Source organism: Camelus bactrianus, chromosome 10, assembly GCF_048773025.1.
Source record: "Camelus bactrianus isolate YW-2024 breed Bactrian camel chromosome 10, ASM4877302v1, whole genome shotgun sequence".
Lineage (NCBI taxonomy): Eukaryota > Metazoa > Chordata > Mammalia > Artiodactyla > Camelidae > Camelus > Camelus bactrianus.
Window position 1 is genome coordinate 570,993 of NC_133548.1, and position 18,495 is coordinate 589,487.

The window sequence follows — 18,495 nt, forward strand, 5'->3', positions numbered from 1 at the left end:
GGAGAGTCTGTTCGCAGGGCCCCTCCCAGCAGGGCCAGGCCTCTGCTCTCAGCCACCCCTCACCTTCCACCTGCCCTCCCACCCAACAAATAAACTGAGCTGAGACAGCAGCCAGAACACTACACGTTTGTTACACACGGGGGTCACTGTCCCCATGCCCAGAGAAGGCTTGAAAGTGGGAGCTTCCAACCACTGGCCAGGGAGTGTCAGGGACCAGCCCAGAGTCGGTGGGTTCTAGGCCTGGGCAGGCTCTGGGGATTGCAACGCTGAAGGGCCAGGTGGACCAAGGTCCCCGGGGGCCAGGCTTGTGCGCTGGATGCCCTCCTGGTACTTGCGGCGGCCAAGCTCCAAAATGGCCTGCACCTCTTCTGCCACGTCCTGCCGGTCACTCTGCTCCAGGGCCTGCACTAGGAGCCCCACAGCTCCTGGCCGCCCAGCCTGGCGCTCAGCCCAGGAGAAGAGCATATGGCGGATCTGTCCATCCAGGTCGTCCCTGGGGGGATGGATGATGGGGGGATGATGGGGGTATGGTGAGGGACGGGAGGGACGGGAGAGAGGGGAGGGACGGGAGGGACGGGAGAGAGGGGAGAGAGGAGAGAGAGGGGAGAGAGGGGAGAGAGGGGAGAGAGGGGAGAGAGGGGAGAGAGGGGAGAGAGGGGAGAGAAAGGAGGGAGGGGCCCGGCCTAGCCCAGCCCAGCCCAGGACCACCCACCACACCCAGGGTGGTGCTCACCCTCCCCTGATGGGTTCCTCAATCCCTAGGCTAAGGGTGGGCAGACCCTCCCTTCCCTGCCCATTTGCCCTGGCTCCACCTCCTGTGGACGGAACTTCAGCCAGCCTCAAGCAGGGCCCTCCGGGCTGCCAGGCCCAGGCCTGAGGCTGGCCTGAGACCAGTGGCAGGAGGCTGAAAGGAATTCACCTGAATTCATGCCTGATGCGCTGCAGCTCATGGTAGGGCATGCCCAGGTGCAGGGCCACGGCTGGCCAGTCGGGGCCCAGGCGCCCAGCCACAGTCAGCAGGTTGCTCTGGGTCAGGAAGCCAGTCTCAGCGTCGCCCAGGTTCAGAGGTGCCAGGGAGAGGCTAGCCCCGTGCCCTGGCCCCTCGGACCCCCGCAGTCTCTGTGGGGAGGATGCAGTGGCAGTGAGCCTTGGCCCCTGCCCCCAGGCTCCATCCCTGTACCCCTGGCGACCCCCTGCCCCTTCACACACTGCCCCCCGCCAGGCCACACCGGCAGCTTGATGGGCAGAGTGGCCATCCACAGGGTATCCATGCCCTTCTTCTGCCGGGCAGCCTCCGCCTCCTCGGGCACCTCCTCTGGCACCTCTCCCCGGTAGAAGGACACCTGGGTGGGGGGATGAGGTGGGGTTCAGTGCTCCTGCCTCTGCCCAGGTGGCCCAGGGGGCCCTACCCCATTGGCTCACCTGGCCCCTCACAGCCTGAGCCTTCCGGTCCAGGGCGGTGGTCACGTACACCTCCTTCACGTTCCTCAGGTGCGAATAGAAGACAAAGCGCAGCCTGCCCTCCACGCAGTCCGGACGGCCTGGGGGCAGGGGCGGGCTCAGCAGGGACCCAGGGGGCTGACCGCAGGGGCCGTTCTCCAGGGGCAGGGGGCGTACCGGCATCCACGTCGATGCCTCCCTCAAAGGCAGCGAAGAATTTCTCGCCCTCAAACATATCCACGGTGTCTGAGGGCTCGGGGCCGCGGTACCGCTCCAGCAGCCGCCGCAGGGTGGCATCCACCTGGGGGGTACCCACTGGCTGGGAGCCCAACACCCTGCGCCCCCACCTGGCCCCTGGACCCCACCTGGCTGGCTTCCTGACAGGCCCTCCGCGACCTCCGGCCCCCACCCCGCACCTTGTTCCGGGGCAGGCACTGCAGCAGGACCTGCTCGGGGTCCCGGCGTCTCTGCAGTGCGATCAGGTTCACGCGGTGGAGCCGCAGCCGCTCCCAGGCCTTCCGGGCCAGGCCCCCCACGCAGGTCGCAGTGGTGTACCAGAGCCAGTACCTGGGAAGCTGGGGGGTGAGGCAGGCAGTGCAGACAGGCGGGTGGGGAGGGACTGAGGAAGCCAGAGGGAGCACTGACCAGGAAAAGCGTGTGACCTGGAAGCGGGCGTACAGGTGGGTGAGCTCTAGCGCCACCTGAGCCGTGATGTCATCCCAGGCGGCTGCAGGAGGGGCCCTGTACAGCAGGTGCAGGCGGGAGCGGTCCAGACTCAGGCCTGGGGTGGGAGGGGCCGCAGGCTGAGGCCACCCTGGCAGGGCTCCCCTTCTGAGCATCGCTGCCCGCCCCGGGGCCACAAGTCCAGGGATACATGCCGCTGCCTCTCACCTGTGATGCCGGGGGGCAGAGGCAGCTGCACAGTGACCGGCTGGAGGAAGCTTGGGGGACCACTCTGGGTGAGGCACAGCAAGGGGCTCGCGGCTGCCTCAGGCTCCTCCAGCAGGGCTGGCAGTCCTCTGCTGCCCACGTGCACCACCTGGAGCAGGCAGGCCACCCGAACACTCAGCTTGGTGCTGAGGCACGCCCACCACCCTTGGCAGCTGCCCAGCCCGTACCTGCATGTGGACATGCCGGGGCTCCTCAGTGGCCCCAGGGGGGAATGTGACCTTGACCCCAGGATGTCCCGAGGAACACAGCAATGTCCCCTCTGGTGGCACCAGACAGGTGTTGGACACAGGGCGCGAAACCACAAGGAACCACGAAAAGTGGGGTACCTGGCAGCGGGCCCAGAGCCGCTGGGCGTCGGAGGCAGGGTTAGAGAGAACAGGGTCGGGGCTAGGGTAGAGCTGCTCCCCCTCCCGGACAGGCCTGGACAGCCCTCACCTTGGGTGCCTCTTCCTCCAGGTGGGTCTCCAGGTCACTCCAGCTGTTGTCACTCAGGGTCCTGACCACCACCTCCCGGCAACGCCGGGCCCGTGGTGGCACAAACAGCAGCCACAGGCCCACCTCCTGCCAGGCAAGGGCAGCATGAGCGCTGGGGCCAGACCCGCGCCTTCCTCACCCGCCCCCCGAGCCGCCCTGGCTGTGCCTGCAAGAAGGCCACCCCGTGGGGCTGCAGCTCCAGGACACCACTGAGCAGAGAGTCATGAGGACCCAAGGGGACGAGGCGGGGCTCCGGCAGCCACAGTCGGTAGCGGATGGTAACAGGGGTGGCAGTGGCCCCAGCAGGGAACTGCAGGCGGACGCCACAGGCCAGGGTCACAGAGCAGCCTTGAGGGGTCACGGGGAAGCTGAGAGGGGACAGAGTGGGTATCAGGTCAGACAGAGAAAGGCGAGTTTGAGAAGGGAGACCCCCGAGGCGTGGACAGGTGCTTCTCCAGCCCCTCCTCTCCCCCACACCATACCTGTCCACATCTGAGGTCAACAAGAGTCTGGGCATTTCTGGGACCACGGGTGTCCCTGTGGAAAGACAGGCAAGTTGTTAGGATGGTGGGGACAGCTGCGTCCTGACTGTGGTCTGCCCCTGCACACCAATAAGCCTACCTGGGGGGCTGTGGGGGGCCGGGGGGGCCCTGCCCAGGGGGTTTCCTTGTAGGCGCACAAAGGGGGCGTCCAATAGCTCGGGGGGCACGTCCCGGAGCTGGTTGTCCCTCAGGTCCAGCCGGGTGAGCAGTGGGAGGCGGGCCAGGCTGGCGGGCACCGAGGCCAGAAGGTTGCTGTGTAGAACAAGGAGCCGCAGGGACCGGAGCCCCGCTGCGGGCAGGCACTGGCTTAGGGCCAGCAGAGGACTGCTCAGTGCCATCCCTGGCCTGGAGCACCAGGGCAGGCTGCTCCCACTAGGGCCTCCCAGAGAAGCCCTTTCAGTCTCTGCCCTGTGGCTGGACTAGAGAGCTCAGGCAGGCCTGTGCAGGGAGCCTCAAAGGCCAGGGAAGTTGGGGGCTGCCAAGGGGGAAAAGGCTCAAAAGTGGGCAAGCCTGTGTGTGCAGGGCCCCGCAGAGGAGATAGGGGCCACGGCAGAGTGCAGGCCGGGCAGTGGCCGACAGGCGCTCCCCACCAGGCCCAGTGAGCCAAGGCTGCAACTCACCAAGGGAGGTAGGGAGGCTCTGCAGCCGGTTGGAGGCCAGATTGAGCTCAGCAAGGCTGCTCAGGCCTCCGATCTCAGGGGGCAGAGTGTCCAGAAGGTTCTCAGAGAGATCAAGGCGCTGCAGGGTGGACAGGGACCACAGTGCTGTGGGCAGTGTTTCCAGGCGGTTGTGGGTGATGGCAAGGAAGGTGAGGGCAGGGAGCGCCCCCAGGGCCTCGGGCAGCTCTGAGAGGCAGTTATGAGAGAGCAAGAGGGCGCTCAAGCCACACATCTGTGGGACACAGGCTGGCAACGTCTCCAGGCTGTTGAAGCTCAGATCCAGGTGGGCCAGGTGGGTGAGGCCACTCAGGCTGGCAGGCAGTGTGGTCAGGGAGCCCTGGAGGCAGGCACCCAGAGCATTCCGGCGTTGCCCACCTGGGATGGGGGAAAGGCAGACATGACCCTCAGAGCCAGAGTCCTAGGTCCCAGCTCAGCCCTGCTAGCCATGGAAATAGGTGCGTGGAAACAGAGACCTCCACCCCAACCCCACCAGACAAGGATCGACAGAGATACTGGAGAGACAGCAGCAGGTAGAGGAGGCAGGGACAGACAACGCAGGATCATCTCAGCAGATAGCCCCCATCCAGGAAAAATACCCACGCAGGGGTCTTCTGGGGACCCCACTGGGCAGCTGCAGGGCCCAGGAGTGGGGCTCAGCCAGCTCCCTCTTGGGGGAAAATGGGATGGGTAGAGCTGTGCAGAGAATAGTGGAGGGGATGGGATCGGGTTTGCCCGTGAGGACCAAGAGGCAGAGGCAGGAGCTAGAGATGGGGTTGGGACAGGGCTGGGAGGAGGTAGGGCTCACCTTTGAGGACCAGGGAGCGGAGACGTGGCAGGCTCCAGGGCAGCCGGGCCAGGGTGGCCTCCAGCAGCCAAGGGTCCTCGTGGCTGCTCAGCTGCAGGAACTCCACCTCCAGCAGCTGAGGGACCTGCTGGGCACACAGGTGCAGCAGCCGGTGGCAGCCCCTGGGGTACAGGTCCAGGCTCAGCCGGTTCCCAGCCAGGAGAGGGGGCACCCCCAGCCCTGCATCCACAGCATCTGCAGCATCTCTTGCAGCATCTTCTACAGCAGCTGACTCGGTCTCCAGCCCCTCCGCCACTGCAGCCATCACCCACCAGTCGTCCTCGGGGGCCAGACATGTCCCAGCTTGCCAGGCAGGCCTGCTCAGGCAGGGCCCAGGGAGGCTGCAAGGTCAGGGGGAGGAGTGGGTAGGAAGGGGGACTCTGGCTGGGGGGAGCCCTTGAGCCAGGCCAGCTGGTTCAGAATCCAAAGCCTAGGCTGGACAGGTCATCGCTGAAATGGGGCTGGGCAAGACAGCAGGCAGGGAGACCCCTGTGTGCAGATGGGTCTGGGGACCTGCTTGAGGGATGGGGGAGGAGTGAGGCTTCACGTCCCAAATCTGGAAACTTAGACAAGGGACTCCTAGGGCTGTCAGGTATCCTGGCTGCCTGCCCCTCTCCTGCTCCCGCACAAGAGTCGTGGGTCCAGGCCCCACCTCCAATCTTCTCCATCAGCTTTAACCAGAGGTCCAGGACTCTCTTCTACCACGTGGGGGCAGTGGCCCAAGCAAGGACCATAGTGACCGCGCCCGCGTCCGTCAGACCAGTGAGTGTGAGGGGGTTCCTCAGGACGGGACCCCACTTCCTGACCCCTGGAGGCGGGCTCTCCCGCCACTTGAGCTCGCACCTCGCTCCGCTGGGGAGGTCGGTTCACCGCTCAGTTGCGGCCCCCACCGTTCGGGGCGGGTCCCGGCCCGGAGACAGCGCCCTCCCCAACGCCGCCGTCCCCAAGGCGCGCTCGCGGCCGGCGCTTTACCTGCGCTCCCGCTCCCAGCGGCGCGTTTCCGGGCCCCGCCGCGTCAGAAGCGCGCCTCTCGCGTTGGGGTCCCCAAGCGGAGGCCTCAGGGTCCTTACCGCCCTGCCTTCCCTCTGCCAGTCGCCGCCCCGCTGCACTCAACTTCCTGCCAGGCCGCAAGCGTCCGTGCCGTCTAGCCTTCCCGCGGGAAGGCCCGCATCGCGCGCCACCGGACCCGCCCTCCCAGAGGTTCTTGGCCTCTCAGGCCCGCTCTGCTCCTGGACTGTGCATTCCTGACCCCGTGTCAAAATTAGCCGGTGCGATCTCGGGTTGCAGTGGGTATTGGGGGCTGATCGCCATTGCTGCTCCATACCCACCTCTTGCTGGAAGACAAGAGCTCTCAGAATGTCCCCAGCCAGCCCCAAGGGCCTCCTCTCAAGCCCTGCAGAGCCCGACCCCCAGCTCCAGTGACCCCACTTTATGGACTACCACTCTGGGCCAGACGCCCCGAGCATCTGGCTTCCCCACATGCTGCGCCTCCTTCAGTCCTTCTCTGCTACAACTCACAAAAGAGGAAAAGGAGGCTCCGGGAGTTCGGACTTTGCCCAATGCCACTTAGCTGGTGAGTGCCGAAGCCAAGGGCCACAAACCAGGTCTGTTTGACCCTCAAGAAAGCATTCCCCACTCGTGCCTGCATCTTGTCCTAACCCCGCAGAGCAGGTGCCCTGTAAAGGAACACGTGAACACACCCTCTTCTGCCTGTTTGGCCCCCAAATCACATGGTACGCACTGCACTGTTTCCTCCAGCCTCCCCAGCTCCCAACATCCCTCTCACCAGGATGGGCAGTTTCTGCCAGGCCTCCTTTCTCCCCAGCTCTTAGCCCCCATTCAGTTTCCACAGAGCTATCAGGAGAATTAAACAAAAACAAAAAATTCATCACAGGAACATCATTCAGTCTTAAAAAGGAATGACATCCTGACACAGGCTACAATGTGGATAAACCTTGAGGGCATTACAGTAAATGAAATAAGCCAGATACAAAAGAACAAGTGCTGTGTGTTTCCACTTACATGAGGTCTCTAAAGCAATCAAATACCAGAGACAGAAAGTACAATGGGGAGGTGGGGATGTGCAGGGGCTGGGGGAGGTGAATGGGGAGTTACCATTTAATGGGTAGAGTTCAATTTGAGAAGATAAAAAAACTTCTGGAAACAGATGGTGCTGATTGTACAACAGTGTGAATGCTCCTAATGCCGCTAAATTGTAGGAGTAAAACGGTAAGTTTTATGTTATGTATTATTTTGCTGTCAACAAAAATGAGAACAATCACAACATGCCACCTCCCTGTGTGATGGCAATAAAGTCACATCCTCGCCGGACGGTTTCCCCACTTTACCCCCGCTGTGTGACCCTGAGCGGGAAAGCCTTTCTGTGCCTGACCTGTTCATCTATATAATGGGGGTGCTGTATGGTGTGTATTAACGCACTAGCGCTTGATGCGCTACACACGTGGGTTCCCCTTGTCGTCTGAGCCCGCATCGGCTGGTTGCTGCCTCTGGACACACCTCCGACCACCTCAGGGCCTTTGCATCTGATCCCGCTGGCCTGGGCTCGCCCCAGATTTTCGCAGGGCCGGCTCCTTCCCATCCTTCAGCTCCGTGTCGCCGCCTCTTCCCTCAGGGTCTATCTCAGCCTGGGACGGCCTCGTTTATTGACTTGGTGTGTCTGCGCGCTAGAGCCTAATTTCCGCGCAAGCAGAACTGGGCCTGTTCCCTCTCAGGACAGACGCCAGCCTGCAGCAGGGCCCCTGACACGGAGGAGTGAATGAGTGACGTGAGATGTGTCCGCGTGAACTCTGAGGCCAGTTCGGAGCCGAGAGGGCCAAGGCGGGGGCAGGTCACGCGGGTGTCGGGACTCCTGGCTCCACTCCTCGGGGCGGCAGCGGTGACAGGGCCTCCAGCTTCGCCCGAGGCCCCCGCCATGGCCCTGGAAGGGAGCAGCGGCTCGATCCCGCGGTGTGAGCTCGCGGAAAGGCTCGCCTACCTCACTGGGCCAGGCTGGGCAAGACCGCCACCAGCCCCCGCCGGTCAGCGGGCGGGAACCACCGGAGAGCCGGAAGGGCCGCGGGTCGGACCAGAGCAGCTGCGCTCGGGCCACGTGCGGCCCGCTCAGGCCGTGGCGCAGCCGCACTTCCGGGAGGCACGCACCATGGGACTTGTAGTTCGTCGGCTGCTCCTGCAGAGATGTGACCGGGACGTGGAAGCCGCGCTGCATGTTGGGAGCTGTAGGCGCCGCGTGGCATCCTGGGAGCCCTGAGGGAGAAACGCTGCACTTCGGGTTCGCGCCTCGCTTCGCCCCGCAGCCCCCAGGGACTTCGAGGGACACTCGCCCCATCCTATACAAGAAGGCAGCCCCAGAACTGCCCTTCGCCTTTGTGGTGCGGGACGGGACAACGGCGTTTCCGGCGTCCTCGCTGGCTGAGCACGTGTGACGTCACTCGGAGGCGCCTTCACGGGGCGCGGCGCGCAGGTCCCGGAGGCTTCTGGGTAGCGGATTATCCCCGCCCCCAGCACCGGCGCCTTCCTTTCCGTCCTTGACGCCGCCGAGGTTGCACGCGTGAGGCCTCTCCCCCGCTGCCGAGTGAGTGGGGAGGCCGGGGCACGGGCCAGTCGCCGTCGTGAGCGTCGCGGAGGGCAGGCAGGGCGCGGGGCCGGGTGCGGAGCAGGGCGCGGGCTGGGCCTCAGAGGGGGCCCTCGGGCCGGGCCACGCGCGGCCGCGCACGGGCCGGGGTGGGGGCGGGAGGCCTCCCGGCAACGCCGCCGCCCTCTCCGCACTTCAGGATGCGCTACGTCGCCTCTTACCTGCTGGCCGCGCTCGGGGGCAATGCCTCCCCCAGCGCCAAGGACATCAAAAAGATCCTGGACAGCGTGGGCATCGAGGCAGACGACGACCGGCTCAACAAGGTAGCCGCCCCGCTGGGACCCGAAGCCCCCGGCCAACTCTATATCCTGCGCACAGGGAGTCCCTCTCTTCCTTTCGGGAAAGTGTAGGCTGACGTGCCCGCGGGTTTGAGGGGAGGCTTGCGCCAGCGCATGTGGTCATTGGGTGCCCTTTTGAGATACCGATACGGCCAAAAGGAAACAAGTTGGGGTAGAGGTAAAGTCCCCATTAGTAGGGCTCAGTGGGAATACAACACAGTACAGCTCACTTGTAACTTAGGTAGTTTAGCAACTTTTATTTTAACGAAAGTAGCTAAGTTCAGCTTTTTTCCATCTATCTTACTGAGGATGTTATTTTAACATGTGTTGAATAAAAATTGAGATATTTCGCATTCTTTTAAGTAACGTGTTAAAAATGTGGTGTTAGTCACCACGCATGGCACGTCTCACTTACCTCTCTTGAGCGTGGGTCATGATGGCTGGGCTAGAGGGGCCGTGATGGTGGGCCTCTAACTGCGCTGGTCCTCCACTGCAGGTCATCAGTGAGCTGAACGGAAAGAACATCGAGGACGTCATTGCTCAGGGTGAGCTTGTGGTTGGAGCTTTTGTTTTCATGGTCCATCCTAATCCCTGCGGGTCAGCCTGTGACCTGCCAGGTTTCGCTTGTGGACTAGAGCATCCTAGAAGTCTTACCCGCAGGAGTGAGCAGGGTTTGAGAGAGCTCACTTCACGGGCGCTTCTAGACACCCCAGGGGCAGTGCTCTCACTGAGCCTGTTTGTAAACAAGTCTCACTTTTTCCTCTTGGTGAGAGGCGTTCCAAGCAGAGAGCAGGGGTGCCCGGGAGGACCACAGCCACTGCTCTCCTTTGCTGGGCACGTGGTTTCCTAGCGATATCAAGCTGGTGGGGCTTGTGTGGAAGTTGAGCTGTTGGGGAGCTGTTTCTGTCCCTGGGTACGTGGTGAGCTTGCTGCCAGAGGTGAGTCTGTTCCTGCCTGATCTTCGATGTGTTTATCCGACTTACGTCCTGGGTGGGGCAGTGTGGTCCTGCTGGAGAGATTCCTAAAAGCCAGTTTTTGGGAGCAGTGACAGAATCTTCTGTCTGGGAGAGCAGAAGTCTGTGATACAGGTCCTGATACATGGGCAGACTGTTTCTTTATCCTTAGGCAGCGTTCAGGCCAAGCACCTGCCGTGGTCTCACCTCCCCTTTCTGGTTTCTGTAGGCATCGGCAAGCTGGCCAGCGTGCCTGCTGGCGGGGCTGTGGCCGTCCCAGCTGCCCCAGGCTCTGCAGCTCCTGCTGCAGGTTCTGCCCCAGCCGTAGGTAAGTGCGGGCTCAGGCAGCCACCCCTGCAGGTGCACTGGGGTCTCAGCTGGGAGGGTGGCCTGCACTGGGGTCTCAACGCTCTTTCTCCCCACAGCAGAGGAAAAGAAGGAGGAGAAGAAGGAGGAGTCAGAGGAGTCAGACGATGACATGGGGTTTGGCTTGTTCGACTAGAGTCTCGCTCCCTGCAAATAAAACTCTTTTTACATATTTCTTGAGTTGTCTGTGAGCAGTTCATTAGAGTGGTTTCTGCACTCTAGTCTCATTCTGGGAGGAACCAAGGCCCTTGCTCCAAGAGGTGGAATGGAGTGCCTGGGACACTTCCCACTGTGGGTCTTGAGTGTGGCCAAACCTTAAACAGGCTCAGGAGAGAGCGTGAGCCTTCTAGGACACGGTCCTGGCTCTTGTGGACTGCCAGGGCCTTCCCAGGGAGTGAGGCCTTCAGGGGACACTCAGGAAAACTTGAGAAGCATCAGTAGGTTTCCGCTGTGTGTGCCAGGCTTGGGCAGTTGAGACCAGCACTTCCTGCAAGACTGGTGGCGTCCTCCGGTTATGCACCAGAGGTGGTGGGTGTATGGGTCCTGCGTGTCCTTGTAGGATCAGGGGCCCAGTTCTTGTTCATTTCAGTGCCCCAGCTCCGCCTTAACCCCTGAGCGACTTGAGACAGCCACTTAGCTCTTCTGAGCCTCAGCGTCCCCAGCTGTCTGGTGGGGCAGCCCCTTTGCTGGCCAGCTGTGGAAGTGGTTTCTGGGCAGTGATACTGGGCTGTGTGCTCCTATGTCCTTTGGTGGCCTGGTGCCTCTTCTGCCAGGCTCTGGCCCAAAATTTGGGGCAGAGGAGACGGGCCCTCCCTTTACTTACTGATGCCAGGTCGCTCAGCAGACACGTTGCTTCCCCCTCTGAAGACTCTGGACGGGCAACTAGCTGTGATGTGTGCTCCTACTGTGTTCCAGGCCACAGCACTGAAGGCTTTGCCTCTGGAGAAAGTAATGAGTACCACACGGGGTGGGGTGGGTGGAGGGCTTGCCTCAGGAAGAGGCCCCAGGGCAGGAGTGTGTGTGGGGTGGAAGGAAGACGTAGGATCCCTTTTGCTAGAGGAGTGGGGACTAGGAATGGAGGGGTTGGGGGTGGTGGGGGAACATGGAGCCAAGGGGGAGTGGGGACCCCTGCAGGGATCATAGCGGTGTGGGCCACAAGGCGGGGAAGTGTGAATGGGATGAGGGGTGGAGCAATGGGTGCCCAGGGACACAGGGACCTGCAGAGGAACGGAGCCAGGGTCCCACCCTTGGACCCTGAAGAGAAGGGCCCTGTGTGGGCCAGAGGACACCACGGGAGTGGGGGCATGGCACCTGCCTGGCAGAGTCATCAGATACCAAGGTTTCTCATCTGTGCTGATGGGGAGGAGGCAGGGCCACGTCCCACCCCCAACCAGGGTTCCAGGAAGGGCTGCCTTGTTCCTGGCTCCAGGCCTTGTGGTCCCAGGGGCCTGGAGGGAGGTACATGTATCCAAAGCAATTTGGCCATGATGTGGAAATGAGAGCAGAGGTCTCCCTGCACTGGGGCGGCGCCACCCTCCAGGGCCCCCAGTCTCGGGAGCAGGCAGGGCCTGGACCCTGGCCACTCCTTGGAGTGGGTTGCAGAAATGGCCTTCTGAGTGTCCTGGCTCAGCTTGTGCAGCCCAGGGCCTCCAGCAGCACCACACCCTCTGTACTGTACCTCTCTCCAAAGCCCTTGGGGGCTGGGGTCCCACATACAGTGGAATTCCCTCACCCCCTCTGCTTTCCCCTTTTCTAGCACCCAGCTTTGAGCTCCCCTCTCAATCCTGGAGCCCAGGGCCTTTACATGTCCTGTAGGACGGTGGCCCTGTGCCCGTCCCAGGTTAACTGTATCCGCACACCCCTTCCCCATCTTAGTTCTTATTTGAGCTTATAGAAAACATCTCTCCTACCCACCCCACCCTGAGTAAGGCCCGTTTGTGTTGACTTTGCTCACTGCTCAAATCCTTGCCAGCAAACATGGTGCTAAGTATGGGTGGCTTGGAGCACAGAGGCTGAGGACTGGGTGGCCTGACCCCAGATGGCTGTGTCCTGGGGAGGCCCTGCTCTGGCTTCTCAGCCTGGGCCTGGGTGGGGGCAGCCCCCAGCTGCAGCTCTGGCACCAGCTGGGTCCTGCCTGGGGGTGAGTGTTCTGGGAAGACAAACGCACACTGGCAACCCAACCCCCAGCATAGACCAGCACTTGGTTGAGGGGTGGGGTTGGTGCAGGGCCGGCCCTGGAGCCAAGCCGGGCTAGGCCTGCCACACAGTCCAGGAGAAAAATGCGGAAGAGGGAGGGGGCGGGAGGGTGACATCACCGGGAGTGCTCCACCTGCTGGGGCAATTAGTGGCGGCGGATGGGGCCGAGTCACACCTGCGGAGACCACCACGGCCTAAGAAGCTGCGCCAGGACACAGGTCGACCAGGTTAGTGCCCAGGTGGAGGGGGCGGCTCAGCGGGGAGGGCGGGGGCCGGGATGTTGTTGGGGGACAGTGTCTGCGGCACGGGTGTGTTCTCTCTGGAAGTCGTCTCTGTGTGGTTCCCGTGCAGCCCTGTGTGTTTATGGGTCAGTCTGTGGATGAGTCCGTAGGTCCTTCGAGTCCCTGCCCCTCAGCGAGTTCCTCAGTGTCCAGGGTGGGTGTTGTAAGCAGACCCCCGAGGGAGGGGGCGGTTGCTGCCTAGACACCATCGCTCCAACTTTGCGGGTATCCGGACCCCGGTCCCCACACCTCTGGGCCACTGTGTGTCCCCTCCCGCCGCCCACGATGGTTCGGGGTGGGGGAAGGCAGCTAGAGGCCAGGGGCATGGATTCTCGTCCAGACCTGGCCAGTGCCTTTGGCTGGGCCGGCGTCTCAGGGCCCAGTGGCCTGGACCGCGGGCGGGAGGGGCTGGAGGCCGAGTCTCGGGGCCGGTGCGGGGGCTCCGAGCCCGGGCTCTGGGCCGAGGGAGACTTCCGGGGAGGGGCGTGGTCTCAGGGCTCGCCCCGAGGGCGCGGCCGTTCCCCGCTCACCCCGACTGGCCGCGCGTGCCGGCTCAGTCCCGCCCCCCCGGTAAAATCACCGCCTCCGTCACCTCCCCGCGCAGCGTCTCCAACCCCGCCGGCGGAGACCCGAGTTAGAGCGACCGCGGGGGTCTGGCCCCCGCTCCAGAGCGAGCAGCGAGCGCGCAGTGCACAGCGAGGCCGGCCGCCCGCGGAGCCTCGGAGCCCGGCGGGACGCCGCGATGTTCCCCAAGGAGGCGACGTGGAACATCTCGTTCGCAGGTTGCGGCTTCCTCGGCGTCTACCACATCGGCGTGGCCTCCTGCCTCCGCGAGCACTCGCCCTTCCTGGTGGCCAACGCCACGCACATCTACGGCGCCTCGGCTGGGGCGCTCACGGCCACCATGCTGGTCACCGGGGCCTGCCTGGGTGAGCGGGGCCGGCGGGGCCGTGCGGATGCCCCTGGGGAGAGTGAAGCGCCCCCCCAACCCGTCTGCACAGGGCAGCGGACTGGGCCGCGGGGGCCGTAGGGAGGGGGGTCTCTGCCCGGGACCGGGGCCCGGGGAAAAACCCCGGGCTCCGGCCAGGGGCGGGGCCTGGCTTGTTTAGCTCCGAAGGTGCCCTGGGATTGGGGTAGGGCCCGGCGCGCCTCTGGGCCGAGGCTGCCGCCTAGGGCCCGCCTCTCGGGCGCAAAAGTTGGGGGTGGGCAGGTGCAGCGCTAGCTATTTTATTGTAAACTGAAAATAGCTCGTGGGAGGGACCGTGAGCTGGGGGAGGGCCCTCAGCCGTCCTGCCCCGTCATCGGACCTAGTGCCAGCGGTCACTGTGTCCCGGGGCTACCATTCCAGACCAGTGCTGGGTATGGAGTTGGCCTCTGAAGAGCGTGTCTGGGCACCGTGGCCTCCCGAGGGCCCCTAGAAGAGGAGTGGCATGTCAGGCCTGAGCATGGCCAGCGCAAGCTCTCTCCTGTCCTCCCACGGCCCACGGTGGGCCTGTGTCCACAGCTGTGGCCAGCCATTTTCGCCCACTCCGTAGGGTGAGAGGTGCTCTGGGACTCTGCAGCCCCTTAGTGGGGCTCCGCCACCCACACACTTCTGGCAGGCCCTGCAGACGGTGTTTACAGCACACAGAGTGCTTCAGGAGTCCTGGGAATGCTGCCCGGCCCCCAGCCTACTAGGGCAGCCCAAGTGACAGAGGGATCATTAGCTTCTGGAGTGCCCCAACCAGCAGGAGCCTGTCCAGGGTCCTGCCCTGCCATCTTGCCGGTGCCCTTTGTCCTTGGGGAGGGTGGCAGGAAAGCTCAATGTACATTCTTGGGACCTGGGAACTCATCACTGTGGCCCTGCCCCTCCCTCATGGAGGCTGAACTTCAGCCAAGTGCTTCTCAGACCCCCTGCTGGCCTCAAGACATCCCTAGGTCTTTGGTACCTAGTTGACGACAGGACTTCTTTGGCGCCTCCCCCACCCCACTCCCAAGAAACCCCTTTCTCACCAGTGGGAGTGATCTTGGGCAGCTGGAGCCCCTGTTGGCCTCACACTACCCCACTCCTGACCCAGGTGGTGGTCCTGGAGGAGGGTAAGGTCCTCAGCTCCTGCCTGCTTCTGGGCCTGCCTTGGCTCTGACTTCGTCCTAGGCCAGTGCCCATGGGGCTCCAAGAGGAATGTTGGGGTACTGCTTTCTCTTGGCTTCAGTGGGATGCAGCCATGTTTTCCCAGGGGTGACGGGGCCCCGTGACTTCTGACTTCATGCCCCTGGTCCTGTGGGACCCTGGGCTGCACTGGGGTCTGTGAATCTGGACCTGGCCAAGTGGAAGAAAGCTGAGGCTGGTCAGAGGTGAGCCTCTGCTTCCTACTCGTCCCAAGCGGGCCGGGTGTCATGTCTGGCCAGGCCCAGTGACTCATGGATCAGGGCAGGCAGTTGGGAAATACTGGGCAGAGGGCAGACTGCTGGGGCCACGGTCTGCCCTCCCAGGAGTCACTCTATGCCCCGGAGCAGGTGGCAAAAGCCCCAGTTGTGGGCCAGGCCCCACGGTGGCCTTAGAGTCCTCTAGGGTAGATGCCATGAGTCTCAGTGCCGTGGATGCTGGGCATGAAGGCATGGGGAGTGTACTGAGTCCGAGTGCTGGCCCCTGACCCTTGGCCCTGCTGCCCCAGGGGAGGCAGGTGCAAACATCATTGAGGTGTCAAAGGAGGCCCGGAAGCGGTTCTTGGGCCCACTGCACCCCTCCTTCAACCTGGTGAAGATCATCCGTGGTTGCCTGCTGAAGATACTACCTGCTGATGGCCACGAGCGTGCAAGCGGGCGCCTGGGCATCTCCCTGACCCGCGTCTCGGATGGCGAGAACGTCATTATCACCCACTTCAACTCCAAGGAGGAGCTCATCCAGGTAGGCCCTGGTGGGCCGCACTGGGGGTGCAGTAGGGACCCCGAGGCCCCTGCTCACTGCCCTATCTCTGTCCCTGCCCCACAGGCCAATGTCTGCAGCACCTTCATCCCTGTGTACTGCGGCCTCATCCCTCCTTCCCTCCAGGGGGTGGTAAGTATCCCCTGAGGACCTTTCCTGTGGGGGCTGTGGGACAAGGTGGGGAGGAGAGCCATCTGTGCCTCCAGCCCAGCCCAGCCCGTCACTCCTGCCACTGCCTGTTGCTTCACTTCCCCCGGAGTTACTCAAGAGCTGGGCCAGTCGGTGCAGACGCACACTTCCTGTGGCTGCCCTCCCTAACCCCGTCACTGGCCATCTGCTCAGTGCCCAGTGGGTGAAAGGACCAAGTGAAATAGCCGCTGGGTGGAGCCGTCAGCTCGCCCTGCAGGCCCCTCCATGCGTGGCCCCATGTCCCTGCCCCAGCGCTACGTGGATGGTGGCATCTCCGACAACCTGCCACTCTATGAGCTCAGAAACACCATCACAGTGTCCCCCTTCTCGGGAGAGAGCGACATCTGCCCACAGGACAGCTCCAGCAACATCCATGAGCTCCGGGTCACCAACACCAGCATCCAGTTCAACCTGCGCAACCTCTACCGCCTCTCCAAGGCCCTGTTCCCACCCGAGCCCCTGGTGAGCCCTGCCCTGCTGGCCACGAGCTGCGGAGAGCCACACGGGCGGCCACCCCTGGGCACAGCCTGTGCAACCTCTCCACTGTGGGGCAAGCTCTCCAGCTTCTGTCCAGCCTGGGTCTGGTCCTGGATCCAAGTTATCTTGGAGTGGGGAGGGGGCGGCGTTGCAGAGACACCAGGGACTCTGTCAGGCAGAGCAGGGCATGGCTGGCTCCCCCGTCCCAATGTATGCACCCCCCTGCCTCAGGTGCTTCGAGAGATGTGCAAGCAGGGTTACAGGGATGGCCTGCGCTTCCTGCGGCGGAACGGTGCGTGGGCGCTGCCCCGGGAGCTGGGAGCGCCTTGTCCAGCCCCTCTGGCCTAGGGGGTGGGCTTGGCATGGCTATTCCCTGTGGGCTGGCCATGCTGATTGCCTGTTGGGTCCTCCCCACGCAGGTCTCCTGAATCGGCCCAACCCCTTGCTGGCACTGCCTCCTGCCTGCCCCCAGGTCCCTGAGGCTGAGGATGCACAGAAGGCTGAGGCAGCCATGGAGAGGACTGCAGTGAAGGATCACTTGCAGCCGCCTGGGGAGGATCACATCCTGGAGCACCTACCCTCAAGGCTCAACGAGGGTTCGTGGGGTTGGCAGGGCGGTGGGGGATGCCATGGAGCAGAGAGGTCCTGGGCTCCACTTCCCTGACCCACCCGCCACCAACTTCCCTCCCACACCACACCCACAGCCCTGCTGGAGGCCTGCATGGAGCCCAGTGACCTGCTGACCACGGTCTCCAACATGCTGCCTGTGCGTCTGGCCACAGCCATGATGGTGCCCTACACTCTGCCGCTGGAGAGCGCCGTGTCCTTCACCATCCGGTGCGGGGCTGGGGGAGATGCACGGGGTCGAACCTTGGGATCATCCACGAGTGGTGGCCACCCCTGGGGAGAGGGAGGCAGCTGGTCTGAGGGGGTGCAGAGATGCTGTGTCAGGGGTCCCAGAAGCCGGGCACAGACGGAGATGGGGTGGGGTGGGGTGGGTGTGAGGGTAAGGTCATGACCCCTGAGGTGGTGCCTTGCACCCCCGCCCCAGCTTGCTGGAGTGGCTGCCCGATGTCCCGGAGGACATCCGGTGGATGAAGGAGCAGACAGGCAGTATCTGCCAGTATCTGATGATGCGTGCCAAGAGGAAGCTGGGCAGCCACCTGCCCTCCAGGTGAGCCCCTCATCTCCAGGTCTGCCCCAGCCCGCAGCCTCAGGGGCCCTTAAGAAAGCCCTGCCTCTCTGTGCCTCCCGCCTACAGGCTGTCCGAGCAGGTGGAGCTGCGCCGCGCCCAGTCGCTTCCCTCTGTGCCGCTGTCCTGCGTTGCCTACAGCGAGGCGCTGCCCAGCTGGATGCGCAACAGCCTTTCGCTGGGGGACGTGCTGGCCAAGTGGGAGGAGCGCCAGCGCCAGCTGCTGCTGAGTCTCTTCTGCACCAACGTGGCCTTCCCGCCTGACGCCCTGCGCATGCGCGCCCCTGCGGGTCCCAGCCCCGCGCCCCCACAGCACACGCCTGGCTCGCCCCCATGCTGAGCGCCCCTGCTCCAGCCTGCCCCAGTCCCCTGGGACCCTGGTGCTGAGGGCTGGGCCCCCCAGCTCCCCTGCCCGGCGAGACGGGGCCCTGGGACGCGCTGAGATCCTCCTCCCCGACCTCTCCACCCCCGCTGCAGAGTGAGGAGATGGGGGCCCCTCCTGCTGCCAGAGGGGGCTTTGCTGTCAGCCGACCGCTCCCCTGCTGCACTAAGGAGGCAGGCACGTGGAGTACTCCTCCCCACAAGGCTCCCCTCTCTGTGCCTTAATCTCCCCTTCCCAGACCCCACCCTGGAGTGGGGCGGTCATGGCTAGGGGCTCCTGCACCTGCCGCCCCTGCCCAACACCCCACCCATCAGGGCAGTATTACTCCTGAGAACTTTGCACCTGCTCCTTCCTCCACGTTTTCCTTGTTTTGCTGAAGCATGTGTGTGAAGAATTATTTATTTTTGCCAAAGCAGATGTAATAAATGTGACAGCTTAGCCCCTGCCTCCTTCACTTGTATGGGACAACCCCCCCCGACCCCCGCCACCCCCAGCTGACCAGTCTCTACAGCTTCAGGTCATGACTTCCAGGGGCTGCTCTCCCTGAGTCTGGCACCTCTAGGCCTGCCAGCCGGGACTGGGGCTCCCCCTGACCCCCTCCAGCTCACTCTTCTGGCTGGGACCCTTGGGCACAGCTTTCCAAGGGCTAGTGGAAATATTTGGGACCAAGATACTTGCTAAGTAAAAACTAAGAAGTGTTTACAAAAGGTGGTG

At 63.5% G+C, this 18,495-nt stretch overlaps 3 protein-coding genes and 1 non-coding gene across 11 annotated transcripts; 3 read left to right on the plus strand and 1 right to left on the minus strand.

Annotated features, from left to right (window-relative positions):
* Positions 1 to 110: 110 nt before the first annotated feature.
* Positions 111 to 8,189, minus strand: PIDD1 (p53-induced death domain protein 1). Of its 7 annotated transcripts, XM_074371353.1 has the most exons (16): positions 5,883 to 6,016; positions 4,872 to 5,251; positions 4,028 to 4,441; positions 3,487 to 3,696; positions 3,348 to 3,402; positions 3,032 to 3,233; positions 2,827 to 2,952; positions 2,559 to 2,738; positions 2,332 to 2,479; positions 2,086 to 2,221; positions 1,857 to 2,007; positions 1,618 to 1,741; positions 1,423 to 1,541; positions 1,230 to 1,343; positions 920 to 1,119; positions 111 to 493 (listed from the first exon to the last, which is right to left on the minus strand). In XM_074371353.1, exons 2-16 carry the CDS (start codon positions 5,173 to 5,175, stop codon positions 235 to 237), a joined length of 2,742 nt encoding a protein of 913 aa, XP_074227454.1. In that variant the 5' UTR covers positions 5,176 to 5,251; positions 5,883 to 6,016; the 3' UTR covers positions 111 to 234. The 7 variants fall into 7 exon arrangements, with proteins under 7 accessions (XP_074227454.1, XP_074227453.1, XP_074227450.1 ...); XM_074371352.1 differs by lacking the exon at positions 5,883 to 6,016 and adding an exon at positions 7,906 to 8,189 and having other exon boundaries at positions 1,857 to 2,221; XM_074371349.1 differs by lacking the exon at positions 5,883 to 6,016 and adding an exon at positions 6,239 to 8,189 and having other exon boundaries at positions 1,857 to 2,221.
* Positions 8,190 to 8,345: 156 nt separating this feature from the next.
* Positions 8,346 to 10,334, plus strand: RPLP2 (ribosomal protein lateral stalk subunit P2). Its single transcript, XM_010955971.3, has 5 exons — positions 8,346 to 8,502; positions 8,702 to 8,825; positions 9,337 to 9,385; positions 10,023 to 10,121; positions 10,219 to 10,334. Exons 2-5 carry the CDS (start codon positions 8,703 to 8,705, stop codon positions 10,293 to 10,295), a joined length of 348 nt encoding a protein of 115 aa, XP_010954273.2. The 5' UTR covers positions 8,346 to 8,502; position 8,702; the 3' UTR covers positions 10,296 to 10,334.
* LOC123617188 (small nucleolar RNA SNORA52) lies at positions 9,416 to 9,550 on the plus strand. The gene has a single exon (XR_006725318.1). It is a non-coding gene; the product is annotated as a small nucleolar RNA SNORA52 (small nucleolar RNA).
* A 2,096-nt stretch (positions 10,335 to 12,430) lies between the features above and the next one.
* Positions 12,431 to 18,219, plus strand: PNPLA2 (patatin like domain 2, triacylglycerol lipase). 2 transcript variants are annotated; one of them, XM_010955960.3, is made up of 10 exons: positions 12,433 to 12,582; positions 13,241 to 13,565; positions 15,291 to 15,523; positions 15,608 to 15,673; positions 15,983 to 16,192; positions 16,439 to 16,499; positions 16,627 to 16,803; positions 16,912 to 17,044; positions 17,259 to 17,381; positions 17,469 to 18,219. In XM_010955960.3, exons 1-10 carry the CDS (start codon positions 12,514 to 12,516, stop codon positions 17,737 to 17,739), a joined length of 1,668 nt encoding a protein of 555 aa, XP_010954262.2. In that variant the 5' UTR covers positions 12,433 to 12,513; the 3' UTR covers positions 17,740 to 18,219. The 2 variants fall into 2 exon arrangements, with proteins under 2 accessions (XP_074227456.1, XP_010954262.2); XM_074371355.1 differs by lacking the exon at positions 17,259 to 17,381 and having other exon boundaries at positions 12,431 to 12,582.
* The last annotated feature ends 276 nt before the right edge of the window (positions 18,220 to 18,495 follow it).